Source organism: Siphateles boraxobius, unplaced genomic scaffold (genome assembly GCF_051911475.1).
Source record: "Siphateles boraxobius isolate OS27281-9 unplaced genomic scaffold, OSU_SipBor_1 24, whole genome shotgun sequence".
Lineage (NCBI taxonomy): Eukaryota > Metazoa > Chordata > Actinopteri > Cypriniformes > Leuciscidae > Siphateles > Siphateles boraxobius.
The window spans coordinates 4339920-4362776 of record NW_027508855.1 but is presented as its reverse complement, the minus strand read 5'-3'; the positions used below and the strand labels follow the sequence as shown (position 1 = coordinate 4362776).

Here is a 22857-nt window from a genome sequence, read left to right as displayed (position 1 = left end):
TCTTCTCAAGACAAGGAGCTACAAAATGTTTAATTCAAATTCATAGAACAAGGACTTCAATATCTTCCAACTCCAAAATAAATATTGACACTTAGATAATAAATTCCTAAGTTGCATTCAGATCCTCAGTGGCCTGCTGAATAAATGTTTATGTGTTAAAAATTAGATTCAAATCATATTTTTTGAAAGCTGATTTCATGATCCAAAGCAGTATTGCTTTTGTCACTGTAGAAGCAAGAGAAAATGGGATATGAAGATGCATTCTAATGAAAATGTAATGATGCACACTAACCTGTGGGTGCTGACAAGGTGGCTGGTGCACTCATCTTTTTTCCTCTCTTGGCAGTCAGGCTGATGGTGTACAGCATGCCAGGGTTCAGATCACTCAGGATGTAGGTATTGGCAGCACCAGGTACCTCCAATTCAGTTCTCTCGCCGACCGCAGATGCAAACACTAGCTCATAGGTGTCGATTTTGGTGACCGGCCTTCTCCAAACAAGTGCCAGTGAGGTCTCTGTGGTCTCACTTACTTGAAGCTCTTTGGGAGCATCAAGATCTAAGAGGACAGGGACAAAACATTAAAGGATTAGTTCATAAAAAATGACAATTCTGTCATAATTTACTCACCCTCGTTTTGTCCCAAACCTGTGCGAGTTTCTTCCATTGAATACAATAGGAAAAGAAACTGGATTGAAGAAACTGGTTGCTTATTTTTATTCAATTACAATGAATGAGAATTGAAGCTTTCAAGCTTCAAGAAGAATCCAAAAGCACCATAAAATATTGGTGTAATATTTCAGTGTAATAAAATTACAGTATGCTATATTCAGTCTTCTGAAGCTAAACAATATTTTTGATAATCCAGTGAGCTGTTAACCATTGCAACCAGAATGGTCAACGAGTTGAATTAATTTCAGACTTGTTTTGTGAACTGGATCAAGTGATTCATTAAAAATATTCAACAATGAATCATTCACAAATCCGACATGAACAAACCAAAAAGATTAATTTTCAAATTATTTTGTAACCACAACAAGTTACATTATTGGCCAGTTTAAAAAAGAGACAATAAAGGCTTCAGAAAGCACAGGGATCATATGGACCATTTTTATGATACATGAGCACTTTGATATGGTGCTTTTTGTTGTATTTTTGGTACTTGACAGCCCCAGTCCTCCTGTCACTTTTGACATGAGAGAGAGAGTAGATTTTTTTTCAGAATTATAAATCCTACAACTGAGCTTTATTATGAAAGTAGATCTCACATACTCTTTTTCACCAATGCTGTTGCATATCATAAGAGACATAAAACACCTGTGAGTTAATGACCATTTTTGTTAAGTCTTACCAGTCACAGCATTTGTCGTTGCAGGCAAACTCTCACGCTCTTCCTTAATGGACGTCACTCCCATTCCATACTCGGTCCCGGGCCTAAGGCCTAAGAGAAAACCCAACAAAAATGATTTCTCTCAAATCATTAGACAAAATTAAACCATTAATCTCTCACATTGGTTGTTTTTGGAACATCCATGGTACGCAATTGTTTTCATACTAGCGACAGCGCGGTTTCAATTTCATCTTCATGCCATATCAATCTAATGCCTTTCAGTGGCCGCATCAAAGAGCTTCTCCACATGCCAGAGACAATATTTACCATCATACAAGAGATTCTCATATACCCACAGCCCCCATTCATAAGTGCCCTTAGCCCAAATCCCACACTTTACCCCTTTTAATGCCTGTATTGGCTCCTGCAGAGGTCACTGTGCAGGAGTCCTCCAGCATGAAATTACTCCTAATGCATAGGAAGCTCATTATCAATAAAATCACAGGCGTGACGGCAATTACAGATAATAACTGTGTGAAAGAGACAACTAGTGAGATGTGTGTGTGTGTGTGTGTGTGTGAGAGAGAGAGGCTCTGCGTTATTAGCCGAACAGATCGTCCGCCTTATTTACAGGGAACAGGCCTCCCAAGGACAAAGGAGCAAACCAGACAAAGAATCTATTATCCATTTTGAATATATTTTTTTTCTCCCAGCCATGATAATCCCTGCTTGCGGTAACACATGGTTGTAGAGAATAAGAATTAGCAAAGAAGATTGCCTCAAAGCGCAAGTGTAAAATAGAAGTGCTGCTGCGATGAAGAAAGACTGCACTTTCCCTTTTTGACTGGGATTTTCACATTCAAGCACCAGTGTTACTTCATTTAAGGCATGAATAAGGCATTATCAACAAAAAGGGTAGCATCTCATTCCACTTTTAGTCGTGTAAACATTTTACGCCACTAAAACAAAGGTGGTTATTTGGAAATAAGTGGTAAATGGTACAAGTAATGTAAGAAAAAACGTGAAATTTAGAAAATTTTAAATAAACTTATTTCTATTCAGATTCAGTATGTAGAACAATAGCTTTCCAATTGTTTTACATCCTTTTCGAGAATGCTCAAAAAGGATTGCTTTATTTTTTCCTCTTTTTGTTTTCATACATAGTTTTTAATCTCTATGATCTGTTTGTAATTGATTTGTAATCGGTTTGTAATCTCTGGAGAGGAATTTCGTGTAATTCAAACTGGCCTCTCACCAGTGATTTTAGCCTGAGTGGTGTCTTGCGGGCCACTGGGGAAGACCAGTTCTCCATGCTCCCCTCCAGAAAGTGGGCCGTATTTAACACGGTAATTCAGGACATTGGCTCTGCTGTTTTTCCACTCCAGAGTTATACTCTCATCTGTCTGTTCAACTGCCTTGAGGTGCTTTGGGGCATCCAGGTCTGAAACACACGTCAACATGTGGATGAAAGAAAATGCTTCTTGTAAACGTACGGTTATCCTCCAGGGCTAGACAAACAAAATTGCTTCAATGCAATGTCTAAGTGCACCACAATTATCAGTAGATCTGCTAAAGCAGATTGAATTCACTTTATGATGTGCTGAAAGGATTTATAGTTGTTGAAAGGAGTTTGTACCTGTGGTGAAGGTCTCATAGACGGGAAAGCTGGTCATCTCTCCCCTGCGGGCCATGAGAGAGACCTCATACTCCGTGTCCGGATACAGCTCAGCCAGATGATACTGGGTATCCATGGAGGAAAGCTTGACTGTGTTCCTGTCTGAGGAATCTGTGTTTGGGCCATAGGACACAGAGATCCCATCCACCTGAGCAACAGGCTGAAACCAGGTGACGAGGGCCGTGGTGTCCGTCACATCACGCACATCCACCTGGCTGGGAGCATCAATCACTGCGGATGAGAGGAGAGGTGTGTGAAAGCTAGGGGAAAAGCTACATAATGGGAACATTTATGCAAACAGATGATCTAAAAACAGCTGCTATACACTTTTTGATATCAAGGACCTCCAAATATGATAATTGTCCACATAACATATAATGAAAGCTATACTTAGGATATCTTACCTATTATTCAAAAAGACACATTTATACTATGTATAAAAATATGAATTGTTTCATTATTCATTCATTTTTTCACATTGTCACTGTGCTTAAACCAAAAGAAATTATACTAAATAGTAAATTAATTGTAAAAAATACCTGCAAATATTACAAAAATAGTTTTTCATTTAGTCAAGAAAAAAATCCTAATGAAGGTAAAAATACATATTTGGTACATGCTAGTTTTATCCCCCCTTAAATAGAAACACAACCCCCAGGGGGTCCCCGGTTTAAAAAAAAACAAAAAACGAACACTATTTTCTATTACACAGATGCATTTATATCTATATTCCCACATTAAGATAGGTATTTTACCTGTACACTTTCTCCAAGACTTAAAAGAGGAAAAATAAATATTTTTGTCACAATTTCTATGGTAAAATCAGTTTGTCACATTAGGAATTGTATTGAGAGCAGATACCTATGTGAGCGTAAGATAATATAGAGGAACTGCATGCAGCTTAGAGCAGATTTGTGCATGCGAGATGCTCCAATGCACCAGTTATCTCACGGGAGGACAGCCTCTCATGTTGCTGAGTGGTGCCTCCCACACACTGAGAGTGAGGGAGAGAACTCACTTTGAGCAATTAGTCCTCCTTTAATGCAAATCCTATGTGGCACAAGTCGAAGAAATGGAGTAGATGGAGCGTTAGAGCCATGCTGGGAGATTTTTTTAGACATTTGTTAGACAGCAAAATCAGCATGTTGTGAAGGGAAACTGGTTACTTGCACCGACAGCGTAAGAGGCCAATGTTATAACGGCACATCTTTCCCAATAGGGCTATAAGCTTTTTTTTTTTTTTTAAATAAGCTATTGATAAAAGTGAAAGATTATTTGGGAAACCTTATCCTACAATTATATATACAATATTATCAAAATTGTATTCATTAAAAATGGATGAGATCCGTAATATTTTTGTGGAAACTGTGATACAAGATTATTTGATGAATAGAAAGTTGAAAAGAACAGCATTTATTTGAAATAGAAATCTTAACTGTCACTTTTGATCAATTTAATGCATCCTTGCTGAATAAAAGATGAAATTTCTTTCAAAGCAAAAAAATAAAATTTCTTACCAACCCCAAACATTAGAATGGCAGTGTATATATTTTTGCTGATCCGGTGTAGTAATACACATAAGTAGCAAATGACAAGTGCTAACGTCTTGCAAAATAAGTTATCAAGGGACTAGCACTTACATTGCCAGTTAGTCGAACTCAATTTAAATTTTCAGCAACACCCTACACTGCAAATAAATGCCAATTAACAAAAAATGCTGGCTGCTCTTTTTAATTTTAGTTAAGACATTCTGGCTCTTCAAAAATAAAAAAAAAGGCCTGAAAAAGAGCAGACTGGTCATGGCCGCTTGTTAAATACGTCGACAGCTGCTTACTTGTGACAACGTTCTTGCTGGATGGGTGTCCGCGGGTGTTGTTCTTTACAACCTCAAGCTTAACTTCATACTCTTGTCCAGGTCCAAGACCAGACTGCTCAAAGGTGGTCTCAGGAGGTGTGAGAGAGTTCAAAATCTCTCCATCCTCTTCTTTCTGCCATTCAAAAACAGATTTTTTGGTTAATTGAATTGGTGAATATATTAAATCTGAAAACCGAACACTGGTCAAAGGTTCTGTTGGTTAATAAAAGAACATCACAAATCATCAAAGAAGTGACCTCAGGAAAACAAAGTCAAGCTCCTATGAGCTACAGGGTAATGAGAGGGTGTCCTGAGAGTAAACACTTGGGGTCTTTTAGCTGATTCTACTTGGATGAGTGTTTCACTTCACAGTGAGAATTATTTTGGAATTGACATCTCTAAACTTGATGTGTGAATGAGACTGCCAAGCCGTGTTTTGAAAGAGGGATGTAGGGGAGGTTTGCATGTTCTAATGGTGCTGTTTTTTAGAGTTTGCATAAGCCCTTGAGAAAGAAAATAAAGCATTACAGAGACAATAACAGTTCTGTGGCACAAGATCACACATGCTGTTGCCAGGAGCTTCTTAGAGGGTTTTGTCTTGGAAAACCGCAGACTTCTCCTCAGTAGCTTTTTGCTTAGTGGCACCACTCAGCTATTTTCTCATTTTAAACTATTACTTGCAAACAGAACAGTCCTTTTATATCACAACATTTAGGCGAATATACGAGGGCAATGATACACTTTTGGATCATAGCCCTAAGGATGATGCCAGGACACTCACTGTGTTTCTGAAGATGAGGTTCCAGCTATCAAACGGGATGTTCAAGGGGTCCCACTCAACCTCTACTGAAGTCTCTCTAACCGATTTGAATTTCAGACCCTCAGGTTCAGGGAGATCTGATCGTAAGATAGAGCAGTTTAGCAGAATATACTCAGGACAAAATAACAAGTAACTTTCCCAAGCATTTGATGATGTGTGACTTACGTGTGGCGATTCTGGCACTGACAGGGACACTCATCTTGCTGTTCAGGACAGCAAAGACACTGATTAGGTACTCTATGCCAGGCTCAAGCTCCCTAATAGTGGCTGTCTTCTTTTCACCAGAGACTTTTATTTCCATCTCTAAACCGCCAGGAGCCGTAGGCACATAGGTGATAAGATACTCTGTCACAAGCATCTCATTGACCCAGGCGAGGTCAACTGTTTCTGGGTCGACTTCAGTCACTGTAAGGTCTCTGGGTGGGGAGACTGTGGATTGAAACAGATCAAATTATTGACTTCACCTTTGTCTAGAACCTCTGAGTCAAAAGTTAACACGCAGAGCTTGGAAAACAACACCTCATTTATATTGTGCCACAGTTTGTGGGAAAGACAAATGTTAAGATAAATACTTCACCAAGTCATTTATATTTACACCTGCTTCAACTTTGAGAAAATATAATAGCCAAAACTGAGTAAAAGCTATACATGTGCAGTGATATTCGGTGTAAATTATAGTAACTTACTTTCAGAGCAGTCGTCGCCAGTGAAGCCTAAATCACATATGCACATTCCATTCAGGCATTGGCCTTGGTCATTGCAGTTTTCTGGGCAGGTCAGAACAGAGCAATCCTCACCAGTGTAGCCTTCAAAGCAGATGCATTTTCCATCTTCACAGTAGCCACGGTCCAAACAGTTGTTAGGACACATCTTTGTACCACAGTCCTCCCCAGTGAACCCGCTGTTACACACGCACTGGCCATTTACACAATGTCCTCGGTTATGGCAGTCACTCGGGCAAGTCAACTCGCTGCAGTCATGGCCTGTAAAGCCAGTGTGGCAAACACACTTGCCGTCCACACACTGTCCACGGTCATTGCAGTCATTGGGGCAGGTCTTCATACTGCAGTCTTCCCCAGCAAAACCATCATGGCAAATACACTTGCCATCTACACACTGTCCATGTCCATGGCAATGATTGGGACAGGTTTTGATGCTGCAGTCTTCTCCAGCAAAGCCATTGTGGCAAACACACTTGCCATCTATACACTCTCCACGTCCATGGCAATGATTGGGACAGGTTTTGATGCTGCAGTCATCTCCAGCAAAGCCATTGTGGCAAACACACTTGCCGTCCACACACTGTCCACGTCCATGGCAGTGATGGGGGCAGGTCTTGACACCGCAATGTTCTCCAGCAAAGCCATCATGGCAAATGCACTTGCCGTCTATGCACTCTCCTCGTCCATGGCAGTCATTGGGACAGGTCTTGATGTTGCAGTCTTCTCCAGCGAAGCCCACTTTGCAAATGCACTTCCCGTTGACGCATCGACCACGATCGTGACAGTTATTGGGGCAGGAAAGCTCTGAGCAGTCGTCACCTTCATATCCAGCATCACATATACACTCACCATCGATGCACTGTCCTCGGTCATTGCAGTTGTCAGGGCAGGAGAGAATGCTGCAGTCCTCCCCCTCAAACCCGGGGTCACATATGCACTTCCCATTGAAGCAGTGACCTCTCTGATTGCAGTCATTGAGACAGGTGAGCTTGGAGCAGTCATCTCCGCTGTACCCAATATTGCAGACACACTGTCCATTGACACACCTGCCACGGTGGTTGCAGTTTTTGGGGCAGGTAAGCTCCCCACAGTCCTCCCCAGTAAAGCCCTCATCACAATAGCAGGTTCCATTGTCACAGCGGCCACGGTCAAAGCAGTCGTTTGGACAGATGAGCTCAGAACAGTCAAACCCCGTCCAAGGCTCGTCGCATACACATTCGTCATCCACACAGCGCCCCCTGCCAAGGCAGTTGTTTAGGCAATTGGTTAAACTGCAGTCTTCCCCAATGAAGCCCTCCTCGCAGAGGCAAGCCCCGTCGATACAATCTCCATTCTCACCGCAATCTACAGGACACAGCTCGATACTGCAGTCCTCCCCACCAAAGCCTTCGAAGCAGACACACTTGCCATCCTCGCAACGGCCTTGATCCTGGCAGAAGTTTGGGCACTCTGGCTCAGAGCAGTTGACTCCCTTCCAACCGGGCTCACACAAACAGCTGCAGGTCTCAGTGCTGTAGTTGCCACGGCCACTGCAGTAGGGTTTGGTTGTGACTTCACCTAAGAAAAAGAGTGAAAAACACTTTCATGCTGGTGGAGATGGGAAATGTACAGTACACTGGTTGAGCTTCATGTTTTTGATTCACTAAAAAGAATTGGCTTATTATGGTTCAAACACATTTTGTATATGAAACCACTGAAAAATCTATTTTTACATGTTTGCTTTGACGACATGGTAAAAGACTAAGTAATGAACGGAGTCGCTTGTGAGGATGAAATTAATCAAAGTATCTAAATCTATGCAGTCATAGAAGGAATTTTTGGGGAGGCTGATATAATCTTGTTCAAAACAACAATAGATTGCAGCAGGTTTGAATTTTATATGTTTAGAAATAATTACGCTCATGTATACACTACAAAGGATTTCATGATACAGAAAAAGATACAGAAACAGTATAGAAATTAGAACAAAATGTATAGTTCCCCAAAAATGAAAATGCTTTCATCATCTACTTACCCTCATGTTTTTCCAAAACTATTTGACTGACTTTCTTCTGTGGACATAAAGATATACTGAGAAATGTCTCAGTTTTGTTTGTTTGTTTGTTTGTTTTTGTCCATTATACAAGGAAAGTCAAAGGTCACCCAAATGTTTGATTACCTACATTCTTTAAAATATCTTCTTTTGTGTTCTGCAGAAGATACTCATACAGATGTCCTGTGCTGTTTCATTCAAGCACTGGTTACACAGATTTGGAACAACATTAGGATGAGTAAGTGATGACAGAATTTTTAATTTTGGGGTGAACTCTCCCTTTAAGTTTAATCAGCTTTGTTATGTTACTTTTTAATACATTTGTAATGAGATTCAGCCTCCTAATGGACTGCCAAATGATCTGTTATATTAGGCCTCACCTGTAACCTGAGCACTACAGCAGCTTGTTCCACTGGTGCACTGCTCCCTTAGACTGGATACCTCTGCTTCCAGCATTTCCAGTCTGTTCAGAAGGTCCTTCAGGTCAGGCATGTGGTTATCACACCCGCAAGCTTGCTTGGGAATATTAATCCGATGTGTGAAAACGATCTGATTCTCCCCATCCATGGTGTGTTCTATGTGCTGGTCAGATTGTTCCGATTTTGGCTTCATTTCGGTTGTTCCTGGTGAATCCAAGTCCACCGAGCACATGGATCCAGTAGGAACGTTGATGTTGTACACATGGTTGAAAACCACAGGCTGGTCAGGACTTGGGAGGGTCAAGTTCTCAGTGGTTGGTGACAGTGATTCTCTTCTGTGTCTAATTACTCTTTTAACCAGGCCAGCACTAGAGAGATCAACTAAAACGGCTACTGCCACAAAGGCCAGTAGCAGACCTCGCATCCCCATGTTGATTTTATCTCACAGGACTCTTCTTAGAGTGTGTGGAGTGTTCAAATTGTGTGAATGGTGTGAATGTTCAAATTGTTTCAATATACAGGATGAGGTTCCTATTCTGAAAAAAAGAGTTCAATTAGAACAGTCCACTTCAGTCCAATGCATTTCCAGTGTGAACAGATAGATATCTGATTGTACTTACCCTTTCAAAATGGAAAATGAAACATACAAATGACATCAATGATGAAAAATTCTATAACTAATGAATTTTAAAAACATGGAAGGAAAATGCTTAAAAAGCACAATTTAAAACTACACACAATAAATGTTAATTTAAATAATATGAATAAATATTCAAATAAATGTATATCAATTTTAATAATAAAATATTATAAATAATACATGGACAATAAGCAATTTATTTTAATTAAAGATAAAAAACAATTCAATTCACATGTAATTGTATAGTGCTTTTCGCACTACATATTGTTTCAAAGCAGCTTTACAGAAAATGCATGTTTCTACATTACAATAGAGTAATCTGTTATCAGAGGTGACTGTGCAAAGTAATCTCCATATGTCAGATTGTACAGTTCTTCGATGATAAAAATCACACAGTTAGCTAACATCATCTATTAATGGCAGATGTTTTTTTGTTTTGTTTTTGTTTGATAGACTTATCACAACATCTGATAATAGACTCTATAAATTAAGGAAAGAGAAATTAAATGTGTTTAACCTTTGACTTGTGCGCCCTTTCCAACTAGAATGAATTATATTTAAATCATATCACACAAGCAGAATAAAATTTCTGGGGGGAAAAACCCTAAAACAAGTAAGTATACATGGCAGTCAGCAACACTGCAGGGAAGACAGACACTAAGCACAACTCAGAAAGATCAACTCTGGCCAATAAAAGCAAGGCAAACTTCAGCTCAGGAGCGAGGGCTCCAGCAGCGTTTCCTATGACAGGATGTCATGACACACAGCAGGCAACACCTGAATCTGAGGAGCGTACTCTCCTCATGACGCTCTGCCCACAGCCCATGCTGACAGATTAATACTCGTGCGGAGGAGACCATCTGCAGCGCTTCCGCTAGCGTGGGTGTTCAGAGTTCACGCTTCTCATAAAAGTTAGCTTTCTTTGACCATTCTCCAGACAGCAGCAGAGATTTGCAGTAAAACACAACACTTTTCTCATTAAAAGAAGTTAATAGTTATAGTTTTTGCAAGCCTCATGAGGTCTGAGCATTGGTCTGTTCAAAATTTAATTAAAGTAAAATGGAAACAGCTCTAAAAACCTTTTCAAGCATGTTACTGCGCTGTGTATGGAGATTGAGGATGCCTGTGTTTAAAGAGTCCTGATGTGCATGTCATATGGTCACATACTTGCCAATTACAGGATTGCAGATTCAGTTTTCCATATAGTAGTTTTCCCAAATGTTATGAAAACAAAATGGGATCCATTTAAGTTGGATAACCGCCTTCCAAAAGTGCTGACACACCGATTTTTTCAATACCATAAAACACCTAATATTTATGTCAAATTTGGAAAATTTTTGTGTGCATTTTCCAGCTTGAATCTTATCTAGCCATTTTTTCAAACATTCAGTCATGTTTAACCCTTTAACTGAATAACTTTTTTAACTTTTTTTTGGTGAACTATCTCTTTAAGGCAAACCTTCCCATGCACAGTCCTTCAGTAACAAAAGAGCAATACATAGGTACACAGATCAAAATTTTGTCATGGCTGCAGGGGGCTGACCCAAAGCCGCAGCTCGCAAGGTCAACAACAGGTAATATCTTGCCAGGATCTGTTTAGTGAGTGGAGAGCTCGATTTGACGTGATTAGCAGGACTGACAGATGAGCTCCAGCGAGAGGGATCCCACGATTGCTGCCGCCCATCCGTGATTAGACAGACAGGGATGAACGCTTCTGTGATGGAGAGCTTAAGGGGGGCTCGATGATGGGAGACTCCCGATCTGGACCCTCGGGGGCGACGGGACCTACCCTGCTTCTTGTTCCTCACATCTAAACCCTGGGATTAAATCAGCAAAATAGGCAGAAAATTGCTTTGAGTCGCTTTGCGGTTTTAGTTCTGGATGGGTAGTTGGCTTTTTCACTTTGAAGCCTGGCTTGTTGCCACAAGAATCGAAAAAAGAAAATGACTCTGAAGGACCAAGCTGGTCTTTGTGTAAGAAGTTGCCCTTAACCCCTGGTGAAGGGTGGACTGTAAATGAATGGCATTTTTTTAAATATGTAATTTAATGATGACAGCCTGGCTTAATGGCAGCAATGATGGAGTTGCGTAACTAAGAAAGAATTTGCATTTATTAGATTGGAAATGATTTATGTATTTTTTGCATTTTGAACAACGAGAATAGACAAAGCCAGTCTCTTTTATTAGAGCTCCATCAATACAGTGCTGAGGTCAGAGCAGTATGCTAATGCTGCTGCTTACTGGCACTTTCAGATAAACCAGACACAATGTGACTGCTCCTTTCTTATGCCAGGTCTAGTTTTTATACTCCGTTACTTTCTCAGACTCTGGCTGGGCCAGTTGGCTTCCATGTGTCTATGTGAAAGGAATTTCAATTGGGAGTGAACCTGCTGGCACACATATTTAGTGCCAGTGATCTAAATTGGTCCTGCGTTGTGTTAAGTGCTGAATGCTGACCAGAGCATTTGAAAGGAAGAATACCTCACACAGAGACCAAATGAATACTTTTGTAAGTCATAAATTATACAGTGACAGTTAAAACGATTCTTCCACCACAACAATTTGCCACAAACAAATGAGCTTATTGCTATTTGTTAAATTAGAAGTTTGTAGCTGTTTACATGATTGAGCAATTAGCATGTTAGTGGTTTGGAAGTGAGGCATATTGGGCTGCAATTAAATTTACACTACAAAAACATAAAACATAAAAGGATTATGCCAAAAAAACAATTACAAAGTAATCAAAGTAATAAAATAAAATAATTCAGTTCAAAGCTAGGCTTTTGTTCCTGTCTTCGGAGAGCCAATGGTGTGGTGATCACTCCAAAATGGAAAATGATCTGTTAAATAGCATTTATCTGACTTCAGCATGCAGCAGATTATTGAACTGTAAAAAATGCTGTGGTGGCTGTTACAGTTCGTCGTTCAGTTTCATATCCAATGATTAGAGATGACATTTATCCACAGTCTGCTGAACAGGGGAACCACAACTCTTCCTCAGTTTATTCCTATGAAATCATCAAGCAGACTTAGTTTTGTAGGTCACCAATGACAGAAAGCACTTGCCTTCCCTGGGACCAGCCTTAATATGGGTCGCCCGCTGTGGTGAATGAATTGGTATTGTCTCGACTCAATTCACCTTAATAGATGCCATAAAAATGCCGTGACAGTTTGTTTAATACTAGGAAGGAGTCAATGATGAAGAAATATCTCTCCCAGAGGTATGCTGTATACACACTGCATCATTTCTCCACTGGTGCATGTCAAACTTCATTAAAAATCAATACGATGAAGTTGAGAAATTTACTTCTTAATCCAGTCAGCGAAGCAGTAAACTTAGTGGAAAGGGCCTTAAAGGTGTTTGGTCTAGGTTGAAGACCAAAAAATGCTGATAAATCATAATTAAAAACATTATAAAAATGAGTACACTGTGAAACTCTCATTGAGAAGTAGATGCTTATTGATTGCATGGTTTCCAAGGTCATAATTAGACAGAGGTCTGCACCATGCACCATGAAACAGCTCATAATCATCCAACACGGAGATGGATTTCCAGACTAGCTCATAACGCCGCTCAATGGTGTGTACTTGGATCGATGGCAAAGTATACAGCCACTGTTATTGTTTCATAAATGGATTTGGAAGTCATCGCCTTCCTGAGCAATACTCATTTAGGAGGAGTAACTTTATTTGACCATTACACTTACCATTTTATTCTGTTCTTTTTGTACTGTGAACTGAATGCAGAATGTGCATTGTGACTGTCCACTGGACTCAAACGAACTGATGATTGTCTATGCCTCACTACTCTATTTTGCTTGGCATGTCTGGGCTTCAAAAGGAAGTCAGTCACAGCTAGCACTGAGTTCACAGAGCAGATTCAAACAAATGAATATGTCTGGCAATAATAAACACGAAGACGTGCTGTCTCACTGCTGTATGTTCAATGTGAGCTTAAAGGTCTCTCAAATGCCACATAATGTGATCTCTCACCTAACGCATTCTCTTGGCATTTCTCCCATCGGTGGATTGACAGTAAGGTGTGAAACCAGAACCTAAGAACATACGGCACTGTATATTATATTTCCAACTGTATCATTCTCTTGGAATGAGATTAAGTAATTATTAATCTTGCATCTGATTTCATTGCATTTCTTCAATTCAACTTTAAATCAACGCCAAACGGCATAATTTTCTGTTTTTATTACCGATCATTTCATTACTGTGAGCTATTTTCTCTCTATATAGTAGAGACATAAGATTGCATGCAGACTGATAAGTGAAAGGCAATGCAGGTTGTTTTCGCAATGAAAAAGCTGGGTTTCATGACAGTCGAGGCCCATTTGCAGAGCTCTAATGATGCTGGGAGATCTGATTGCACCGATAGGAGGTTTGTGTGTGTGTGTGTGTGTGTGTGTGTGTGTGTGTGTGTGTGTGTGTGTGTGTGTGTGTGTGTGTGTGTGTGTGTGTGTGTGTGTGTGTGTGTGTGTGTGTGTGTGTGTGTGTGTGTGTGTGTGTGTGTGTGTGTGTGTGTGTAAGAGTGATAAGCCGGTGTTTGCACTGCGCTGATGGACCTGCGGTTCGCTGACATTGCTGCACTTTCACCAAAGAAGCATTCAGACCCAACTCGATACAGCTTTGGTGACATTGCCAAAGGTGAACTCTACCATGCCGATTAAGGAGAAATGGAGAGTTTAGGACATGTCCGTCAACATTTGAGACCAAAGACACTGGATAAGTCTGCTGGGAATGAAGTTGAATAAGTCCTGACTTCAGCTTCCATTTGTGCTTTCTCTTAAAGTCCAGATGGAAGGAATGAAGGAGGAACATTTGTTACTTGCTGTCTCATTTTACATTTCCAGGACCGGTGACCCCGTGTTTATTAGCTTAACCTCTGTTACAGCCAAAAGAGCAGCCTCATATGTTCAGACCTTAAAAGCTCAAAAAAAAAAAAAAAACTTCTGAGCTTCCCATTTGTCGAAGCAAAATTCAAACATTATTTCTTTTCTATGCAGACAGTTCCTTTTTATATCTTGGTCTTAGCAACAACAAAAAACAAGGATTTTGTGGTTTACGGCAAAGAATAGAATCCATTTTATAATCCAAAAGTCAATTTGCTACAGAGTAAAAAAAAAACTTATTTGAACACAGCGGTCATTTTTTCACAAGCACAAAGTATCTTTCCCTTTCCAAATGGCAAGCTATTGATCATTCTTCCCTATTCTAGACAGAAAAAGCTAACATGTGTCTTGTTTGCGTATAACAGGAAATTGCTTTTTCTCCACCAACAAGAAATTGTTCATTTCCTCTTGCTGACTGAAAAAAGATAAGCCATGATCAAGTGTGTATAGTTGATTTACAATGGCAGTCCTCTAAAAAAGGCCCTTAAAATGCACCCTTTCAGATCCAATTACTTACTCTACATACCTAGTAATTAGTTTCATCACAATATGATCTTTTGGGATTGAGCAACAATCTCTTTCAACTCATTGACCCGATTGAATTTTTTTTTCCTGTAAAGAAAAATCAGTTTTCCCACACTGAAATGCAAGAATATTGACTGGGAGATTAAAAGATCTATTTTGCCTGTTCAAATTTGTCATCAATTGAGATATTCTGAGCTTTGTAGATTTCCCTTTTACAACTTCCCAAATTAAAACTTCTGCTGACCTAAAACTCTCTTATTATCCCAGGCATATAATGACAAATGCATTCAAGCATGCGGGGTCATTGACAACAAATCAGAATTCTTCACTTCTGGGGAAAACACGTGTGCTCATCTCTTGGCTTCCATCGGTGGGGACACTGTCTGTGCTCTGAGGCCATGGCTTTCCTAGCCATGTTACATTAGCATCAGACACCCATTAAAACCATCTGGGGCTGCAATACTTTAACACACTGAAGTCTACTGAGGAAATCTTTGTTCACTGATGCGAACAAATCATCCTGGATGCCTCTGTGGCCAATTTGGAGTGTGGAGGAAAAGAACCCCTTTTTACAGAACATATTTCACTCACAGACAGACAGACAGACAGACAGATAGATAGATAGATAGATAGATAGATAGATAGATAGATAGATAGATAGATAGATAGATAGATAGATAGATAGATAGATAGATAGATAGATAGATAGATAGATAGATAGATAGATAGATAGATAGATAGATAGATAAAACACAAGAACAACAGACAGACAGATAGATAGATAGATAGACAGACAGACAGACAGACAGACAGATAGATAGATAGATAGATAGATAGATAGATAGATAGATAGATAGATAGATAGAGAGATAGATAAAACAAAAGAACAACAGACAGACAGATAGATAGATAGACAGACAGATAGATAAAACAAAAGAACAACAGACAGACAGACAGACAGATAAACAGACAGACAGACAGACAGACAGACAAACAGATAGATAGATAAAACGATATATAGACAGACAGATAGATAGATAGATAGATAGATAGATAGATAGATAGATAGATAGATAGATAGATAGATAGATAGATAGATAGATGATCGACAGACAGACAGATAGACAGATAGATAGATAAAATAAAAGAATGACAGACAGACAGATAGATAAAACGATAGACAGACAGACAGACAGACAGATGGATAGATAGAATGATAGATAGATAGACAGATAGATAGATAAATAGATAGATAGATAGATAGATAGATAGATAGATAGATAGATAGATAGATAGATAGATAGATAGAAAGATAGATGAAACAAAAGAACAACAGACAGACAGACAGACAGATAGATAGATAGATAGATAGATAGATAGATAGATAGATAGATAGATAGATAGATAGATAGATAGATAAAACGATATATAGACAGACAGATAGATAGATAGATAGACAGATGATCGACAGACAGACAGATGATAGACAGACAGATAGACAGATGATCAACAGACAGACAGATGATAGACAGACAGATAGACATATAGATAGATAAAATAAAAGAATGACAGACAGACAGATAGATAAAACGATAGACAGACAGACAGATGGATAGATAGAATGATAGATAGATAGATAGACAGATAGATAAAACAAAAGAACAACAGACAGACAGACAGATAGAGACAGATAGATAAAACAAAAGAACAACAGACAGACAGACAGACAGACAGACAGACAGACAGATAGATAGATAGACAGACAGATAGATAAAACAAAAGAACAACAGACAGACAGACAGATAGATAGATAGATAGATAGATAGATAGATAGATAGATAGATAGATAGATAGATAGATAGATAGATAGATAGATAGATAGATAGATAGATAGATAGATAGATAAAACGATATATAGATAGAGATAGATAGATAGACAGATGATCGACAGACAGACAGATGATCGACAGACAGACAGATGATAGACAGACAGATAGACATATAGATAGATAAAATAAAAGAATGACAGAGAGACAGATAGATAAAACGATAGACAGACAGACAGACAGATGGATAGATAGAATGATAGATAGATAGACAGACAGATAGATAAAACAAAAGAACAACAGACAGACAGACAGATAGAGACAGATAGATAAAACAAAAGAACAACAGACAGACAGACAGACAGATAGATAGATGGTTAGACAGACAGATAGATAAAACAAAAGAACAACAGACAGATAAATAGATAGATAGATAGATAGATAGATAGATAGATAGATAGATAGATAGATAGATAGATAGATAGATAGATAGATAGATAGATAGATAGATATAGATAAAATGATATATAGATAGAGATAGATAGATAGACAGATGATCGACAGACAGACAGATGATAGACAGACAGATAGATAGATAAAACAAAAGAATGACAGACAGATAGATAGATAGATAAAATGATAGACAGACAGACAGATGGATAGATAGAATGAAAAATATAACAATAGACAGACAGATAGACAGACAGATAGATAGATAAAAAGACAGACAGACAGACAGATGGATAGATAGAACTATAGATAGAACGACAGACAGACAGGTAGATCGAGAAAACGGTAGATATAGACAGATAGATAGATTGACAGACAGACAGAGACAGACGGATGGACAGAAAGATAGATAGATATATAGATAGATAAAATCATAGACAGACAGACAGACATATAGATATAGATAGACAGACAGACGGATGGATAGAAAGATATATTTATACAGATAGATAGATAGAACAGACAGACAGATGATAGACAGACAGATAGACATATAGATAGATAAAATAAAAGAATGACAGAGAGACAGATAGATAAAACGATAGACAGACAGACAGACAGAAAGACGGATAGATAGAATGATAGATAGATAGACAGACAGATAGATAAAACAAAAGAACAACAGACAGACAGACAGACAGATAGAGACAGATAGATAAAACAAAAGAACAACAGACAGACAGACAGACAGATAGATAGATAGATAGATAGATAGATGGATAGACAGACAGATAGATAAAACAAAAGAACAACAGACAGACAGACAGATAGATAGATAGATAGATAGATAAATAGATAGATAGATAGATAGATAGATAGATAGATAGATAAATAGATAGATAGATAGATAGATAGATAGATAGATAGATATAGATAAAGCGATATATAGATAGAGATAGATAGACAGATGATCGACAGACAGACAGATGATAGACAGATAGATAGATAGATAGATAAAACAAAAGAATGACAGACAGATAGATAAAACGATAGACAGACAGACAGATGGATAGATAGAATGATAGATATAACAATAGACAGACAGATAGACAGACAGATAGATAGATAAAAAGACAGACAGACAGACAGATGGATAGATAGATAGAACTATAGATAGAACGACAGACAGACAGACAGGTAGATAGAGAAAACGGTAGATATAGACAGATAGATAGATAGATAGATAGACAGACAGACAGAGACAGACGGATGGACAGAAAGATAGATAGATATATAGATAGATAAAATCATAGACAGACAGACAGACATATAGATATAGATAGACAGACAGACAGATGGATAGAAAGATATATTTATATAGATAGATAGATAGATAGATAGATAGATAGATAGATAGATAGATAGATAGATAGATAGATAGATAGATAGATAGATAGATAGATAGATAGAACAGACAGGCAGACAGACAGGAGAACACAGAGGGTACAATATCTGTTTCAAGTGCATTGCCAGGCCAGGAGCAGTGCTGACAGCTGTTCAAACAAAGGCTAGTTTCCCACTCAGCTTTGTTCTGAGTGGCACTGTCAATGAATACACTGCACATAGCATCATAAAACATTTAAACACCCCGCCTAGGCAACAACCATGTGTGGTTGGCACTTCTGATGTCCTCAAGATAATGATGGCAAAATAGCTGAGGAGGTATTAACAACCCATGAGGCATTTACATTATCACACAACAAAACAGATCAATATATTAGTTATAGCTACTATGACTTCTGAAAAGTCACATCACATTTCTTTTTCTCAAAAAAGAACTTAAAGAAAACTTACTCAACAATATTTTATGCAATCATTAGATTTGCCCTTTATTGCTTATAACTAAGTTTCCTTCATTCGAATCAGAACCTACCTCCTATTTAGCACCCTTGGATCCAGGGGGTCTCTGTCATTGACCCCTCCCCCCTCAAATATACACACTCATTAAGGCTTCTCTCAGCCCCTGCATTCCCAGCCTAGACCCCTCCCACTACCACCACACACACACACACAAATCTTCTCATCACCTCAGTTTCTCCATTCTCCTAAACGGATACAACCCATCAGTAAGGACAGCGTACTGATCCAAAAACCATTCACCCCCCCACCGTGGATGAGGCGAGAGAAGAGAGCTGGCAGCTGACAGCGGAGCTGCACGAGGAGCTCCAGACTAAAGAGAGAAGCGCTAACACAAACCAGCTGCTGCTCTCCCTGGCTGGCGAGAGGACAGAGATCCTGGCAGGGATGACATCGTATGCCAGGTAACGGACACCGGCTGACCAACAGCTGCAGACAAGCCCACCACGTGTAGAGCTACGCCAAACTATCAGAGCGCACTCTACTGTATTCCCCCCTTAAGGGGAGCTGGAATAATTGCTGAGCTTAAAACAAATGTGGATCACTTCCCCTATAAACCATAATGAGCAGCCTAAAGTAACCCAATGCATCACTAGCAGCCTTAAAAGTCCCTGGCTAACATTTACATTGCCATCATTTTCTTTTACCTTAAAGGTTACAACATCTTGTCACTGCAGTCCCCTTAAAAGGACAACTTTGTACATTGTCTACCCCTAAAATGTGCATATATATATTTTATACCTTAGAGTAGTAATATCTGCCTACCCTTAAGGTACTACTTATAAACCTTTTAAAGGTAAATCAGGTAAGATTTCCCTTTAAGGCTACTGCCCCAGTGACAAAGTATACAATTTGCCTTTATTTTACAATAGCCTTACAAAGTGGTAAGGCATTCTTCAGATTTAGCATTAAAACACATCCAACACAGACACGCTCATAAAGAGTACAGAGTCATTTAACTTGCAAATCTGTCACAATAACAGGTAGATGGACTTGGAGCATCACAGCTTACCTTAGTGAGACCAGTCCTCCTCTACAGGCTTAGAGACGTGCCTCTGTCTAGGAACAATGACGTGACGCTAAACTAAAGGTTGAAACCATCAGGAACTCTTAAAGTGCTTTTTTGATTTTCTGTAGACAGATGACAGTCCTGTCATTCCCTCCTGTCTCTCTGCTCTCAGTGAGAGTGCGCCATCCAGCCTGTGTACGTCTGCTGATGCTGAGAGAGGGAATGAGTGAAAGAGAGAGAGAGAGAGAGAGGAAGGGAGGGAGGGAGAAGTCCTTTTCTTTTAAACAGTAGACACTTTGCGGTCAGACCCCACTCCCACCTACCACTCTTATATGCACCCCCCTCCCCTTTCGCCCTCTGACTGGAAGCTGAGGAGCTGAAACGGGATGCCTCAAGGCTGAGTCGCAAACTCACACACACACATGGGAAGAGAGGAGGAGAAAGAGACAGAGAGAGAAAGAGAGAGACCATTTACTATAAACTGGAGCAGCCAATGATTGGATGAAAGGGATATATCCCAAGCTGCATTAACATACATTTCAGATTAGAACAGGGAGGAAAAAGGAGGAAGGACCTTGTGTGTTTGATGACGAGCATGACACGGCGGATGATGGGATTATGTACGGTGATCAGCATAATCAACCTTTAATCCCCAAAATCCTACCTCACTATGGAAAAAAAATTCAAAAAGACTTGTTTTAGTCAAGGTTGCTTCTCCCTTTTTTAAAGCTTAAATTTCTACTCTAAGTGGAACCATCTCTGTGCCGCAACCTCCGGCTTTTCGTGCTCTCCTGCGCTTCTGTAAATACTCTTCCATTTCAGTGTCAGGTTATTCACCTTTCCATCTGCACTAGACACAAACACCTCCCCCACCTGCACTGCAGGTAGAAGAACATCCAACCAAGCCAGCTGCAATTACCGGACTATATACGGCATCCAGCGTTTTGTGCAAACAGGAGCTTTTATTTAAACAAACATGGAACAAAGAGCCCGGCATATCGGATTTTACACGCGTTTCATTTCAAACGAACAGTGATGCTGTTCAAGACATATTTCATTAGAGATGAGATGATGTCTCTCATCGTGTCAAAAAATGACCTTTAGTTCTCTTGGGGGGCAACACGGAGGCACCCATGGAGACGGGGAGCTCGAACCCCCAGAGAGGAATCAAGAACGCTTTTTTTCTGATGAGAGAAAATCAACCCCCATCAGCCTGTGCTCAATAAGTCATGAATCTGTGATGATTTGCCTGGTCGACATGGGATTTTAATCTAGGTCTCATTTCAGAACATTTCAAATCAGGCCCAGCCACTGATCAAATACAAACTCATGTATTTTTTCTGTCACAAGGCAAACAGGATATCAATTTCAGGTTTGCCTTGAATGGAAAAGTAAAATGTGAAGAACGGGAGATTGCTCTTGGTAATGGTGTGTGTGTTTGTGTTTTTCTGCAAATGTATATATGTGGTGGGTGGAGAAGGGAAATGCAGCCAGAATGAGATGTGAACTCCCAAACCTTTATAAGAGACTTTATGGAAGTGCATTAATGTAACGCCCACCATTATGTCATATATCCAGCCAGTATGTCTATCTATTTATGTCCGCTGATATGCGCAGAACATAATACAACTGAAGTGCATTAAAATCAGTAAGTGATTCTGTGTGTGTGTGTGTGTGTTCATGTCTCTTTCTCAGGGTCTCTATCTTCCTGAGAACACATATCACCCTTCTCCATCTGTTCGTACTCTCACCTTTCTCTCACACTTTTTCCTTCACCGAATCACAGCGCTTCACAGGGAATAGCAGTGGGAGCGGGAGCATTCCGGGTTCGTCAGGCGTCCCCGTGCTGTTGACATCTATGCATTCACCAGCTGATTTCCCAGATGACAGCAGTGTGCGCTTCGTTCCCCATCAGCCAATTTCTTCTAGCCGCAACCAGACACAAGCTACAGGAAGCGAGCTTTATTTGTGAACGTTCAGACTCATAATAGCGTTTAAAAAGAGGCACATAGAGTCAGAGAGGAAAATAGTCTATCCCTTCAAATACTTGAGTCTGGTTGTTAGGAATCTACTTGTTACAAGTTATTTAAAGTGGTTTAACTACTGTCAAGCTATACGTACATGCAGCTCAATGACACAGCAGCAACAGTGTGATCATATATATAGATACAGACTTCCCTATGCACATATTCAATCAACTCTTATAGATTTTCACTATCTAAACCGTAGTTGGCTACACTACGGGCAAATAAATAATAAATAAAGATAAATAAATTGAAGCTATAAAGGAATAATATTTCTTTAAGCTGCAAAAAAGAGAGTCATTTTTTTTGTCCAAGTTTCCCATTTAAACATCAAAAAATGTTATGCAATGTTGCTTAGTAAATGTAACTTGGTTTAAGAATTTTACAAGTCGAAAGTGCATTAAGAAGTCAGTTAATGCAGTGTAAATATATTCACATATAATATATTGCAGTGTAAATCTATATCTGATTATATAATGTATTACAACCTGACCAAAGCCGTATTTTTCTGGCACAAAAACGTTTTTGTAAATGAACAAACAAAGAGCATCAAACTTTTAAAGATAATTTATATAACCAATTTAAAAACAGTAACGAATAGCAGCATTTAATGAAATATTTAGCTATGAAATATAACCACAAAAAATGTATGTATATTTTTTTGTGGTTCATTCAAATGAACGGATTCACTAGAATTAATTAGACTTCCAACACTA

General features: G+C 39.2%; 1 protein-coding gene across 4 annotated transcripts in view; it reads right to left on the bottom strand.

Moving 5' to 3' along the window:
- The window catches only part of tncb (tenascin Cb), a 35118-nt gene extending 14581 nt beyond the window's left edge, over positions 1 to 20537 (bottom strand). For 2 of the 4 annotated variants that reach the window (XM_077240864.1, XM_077240865.1), the window contains exons 1-10: positions 20121 to 20460; positions 8812 to 9386; positions 6364 to 7956; positions 5843 to 6106; positions 5639 to 5754; positions 4837 to 4990; positions 2964 to 3233; positions 2583 to 2768; positions 1349 to 1438; positions 293 to 556 (exon numbers count right to left, since the gene is read on the bottom strand). In XM_077240864.1, the coding sequence (XP_077096979.1) occupies positions 293 to 556; positions 1349 to 1438; positions 2583 to 2768; positions 2964 to 3233; positions 4837 to 4990; positions 5639 to 5754; positions 5843 to 6106; positions 6364 to 7956; positions 8812 to 9280 (3406 nt within the window). In that variant the 5' untranslated portion in view covers positions 9281 to 9386; positions 20121 to 20460. Of the gene's footprint in view, positions 1 to 292; positions 557 to 1348; positions 1439 to 2582; positions 2769 to 2963; positions 3234 to 4836; positions 4991 to 5638; positions 5755 to 5842; positions 6107 to 6363; positions 7957 to 8811; positions 9387 to 20120 lie in introns of all 4 variants that reach the window. The other 2 variants (XM_077240862.1, XM_077240863.1) reach the window with 2 other exon arrangements.
- Positions 20538 to 22857: the final 2320 nt, after the last annotated feature.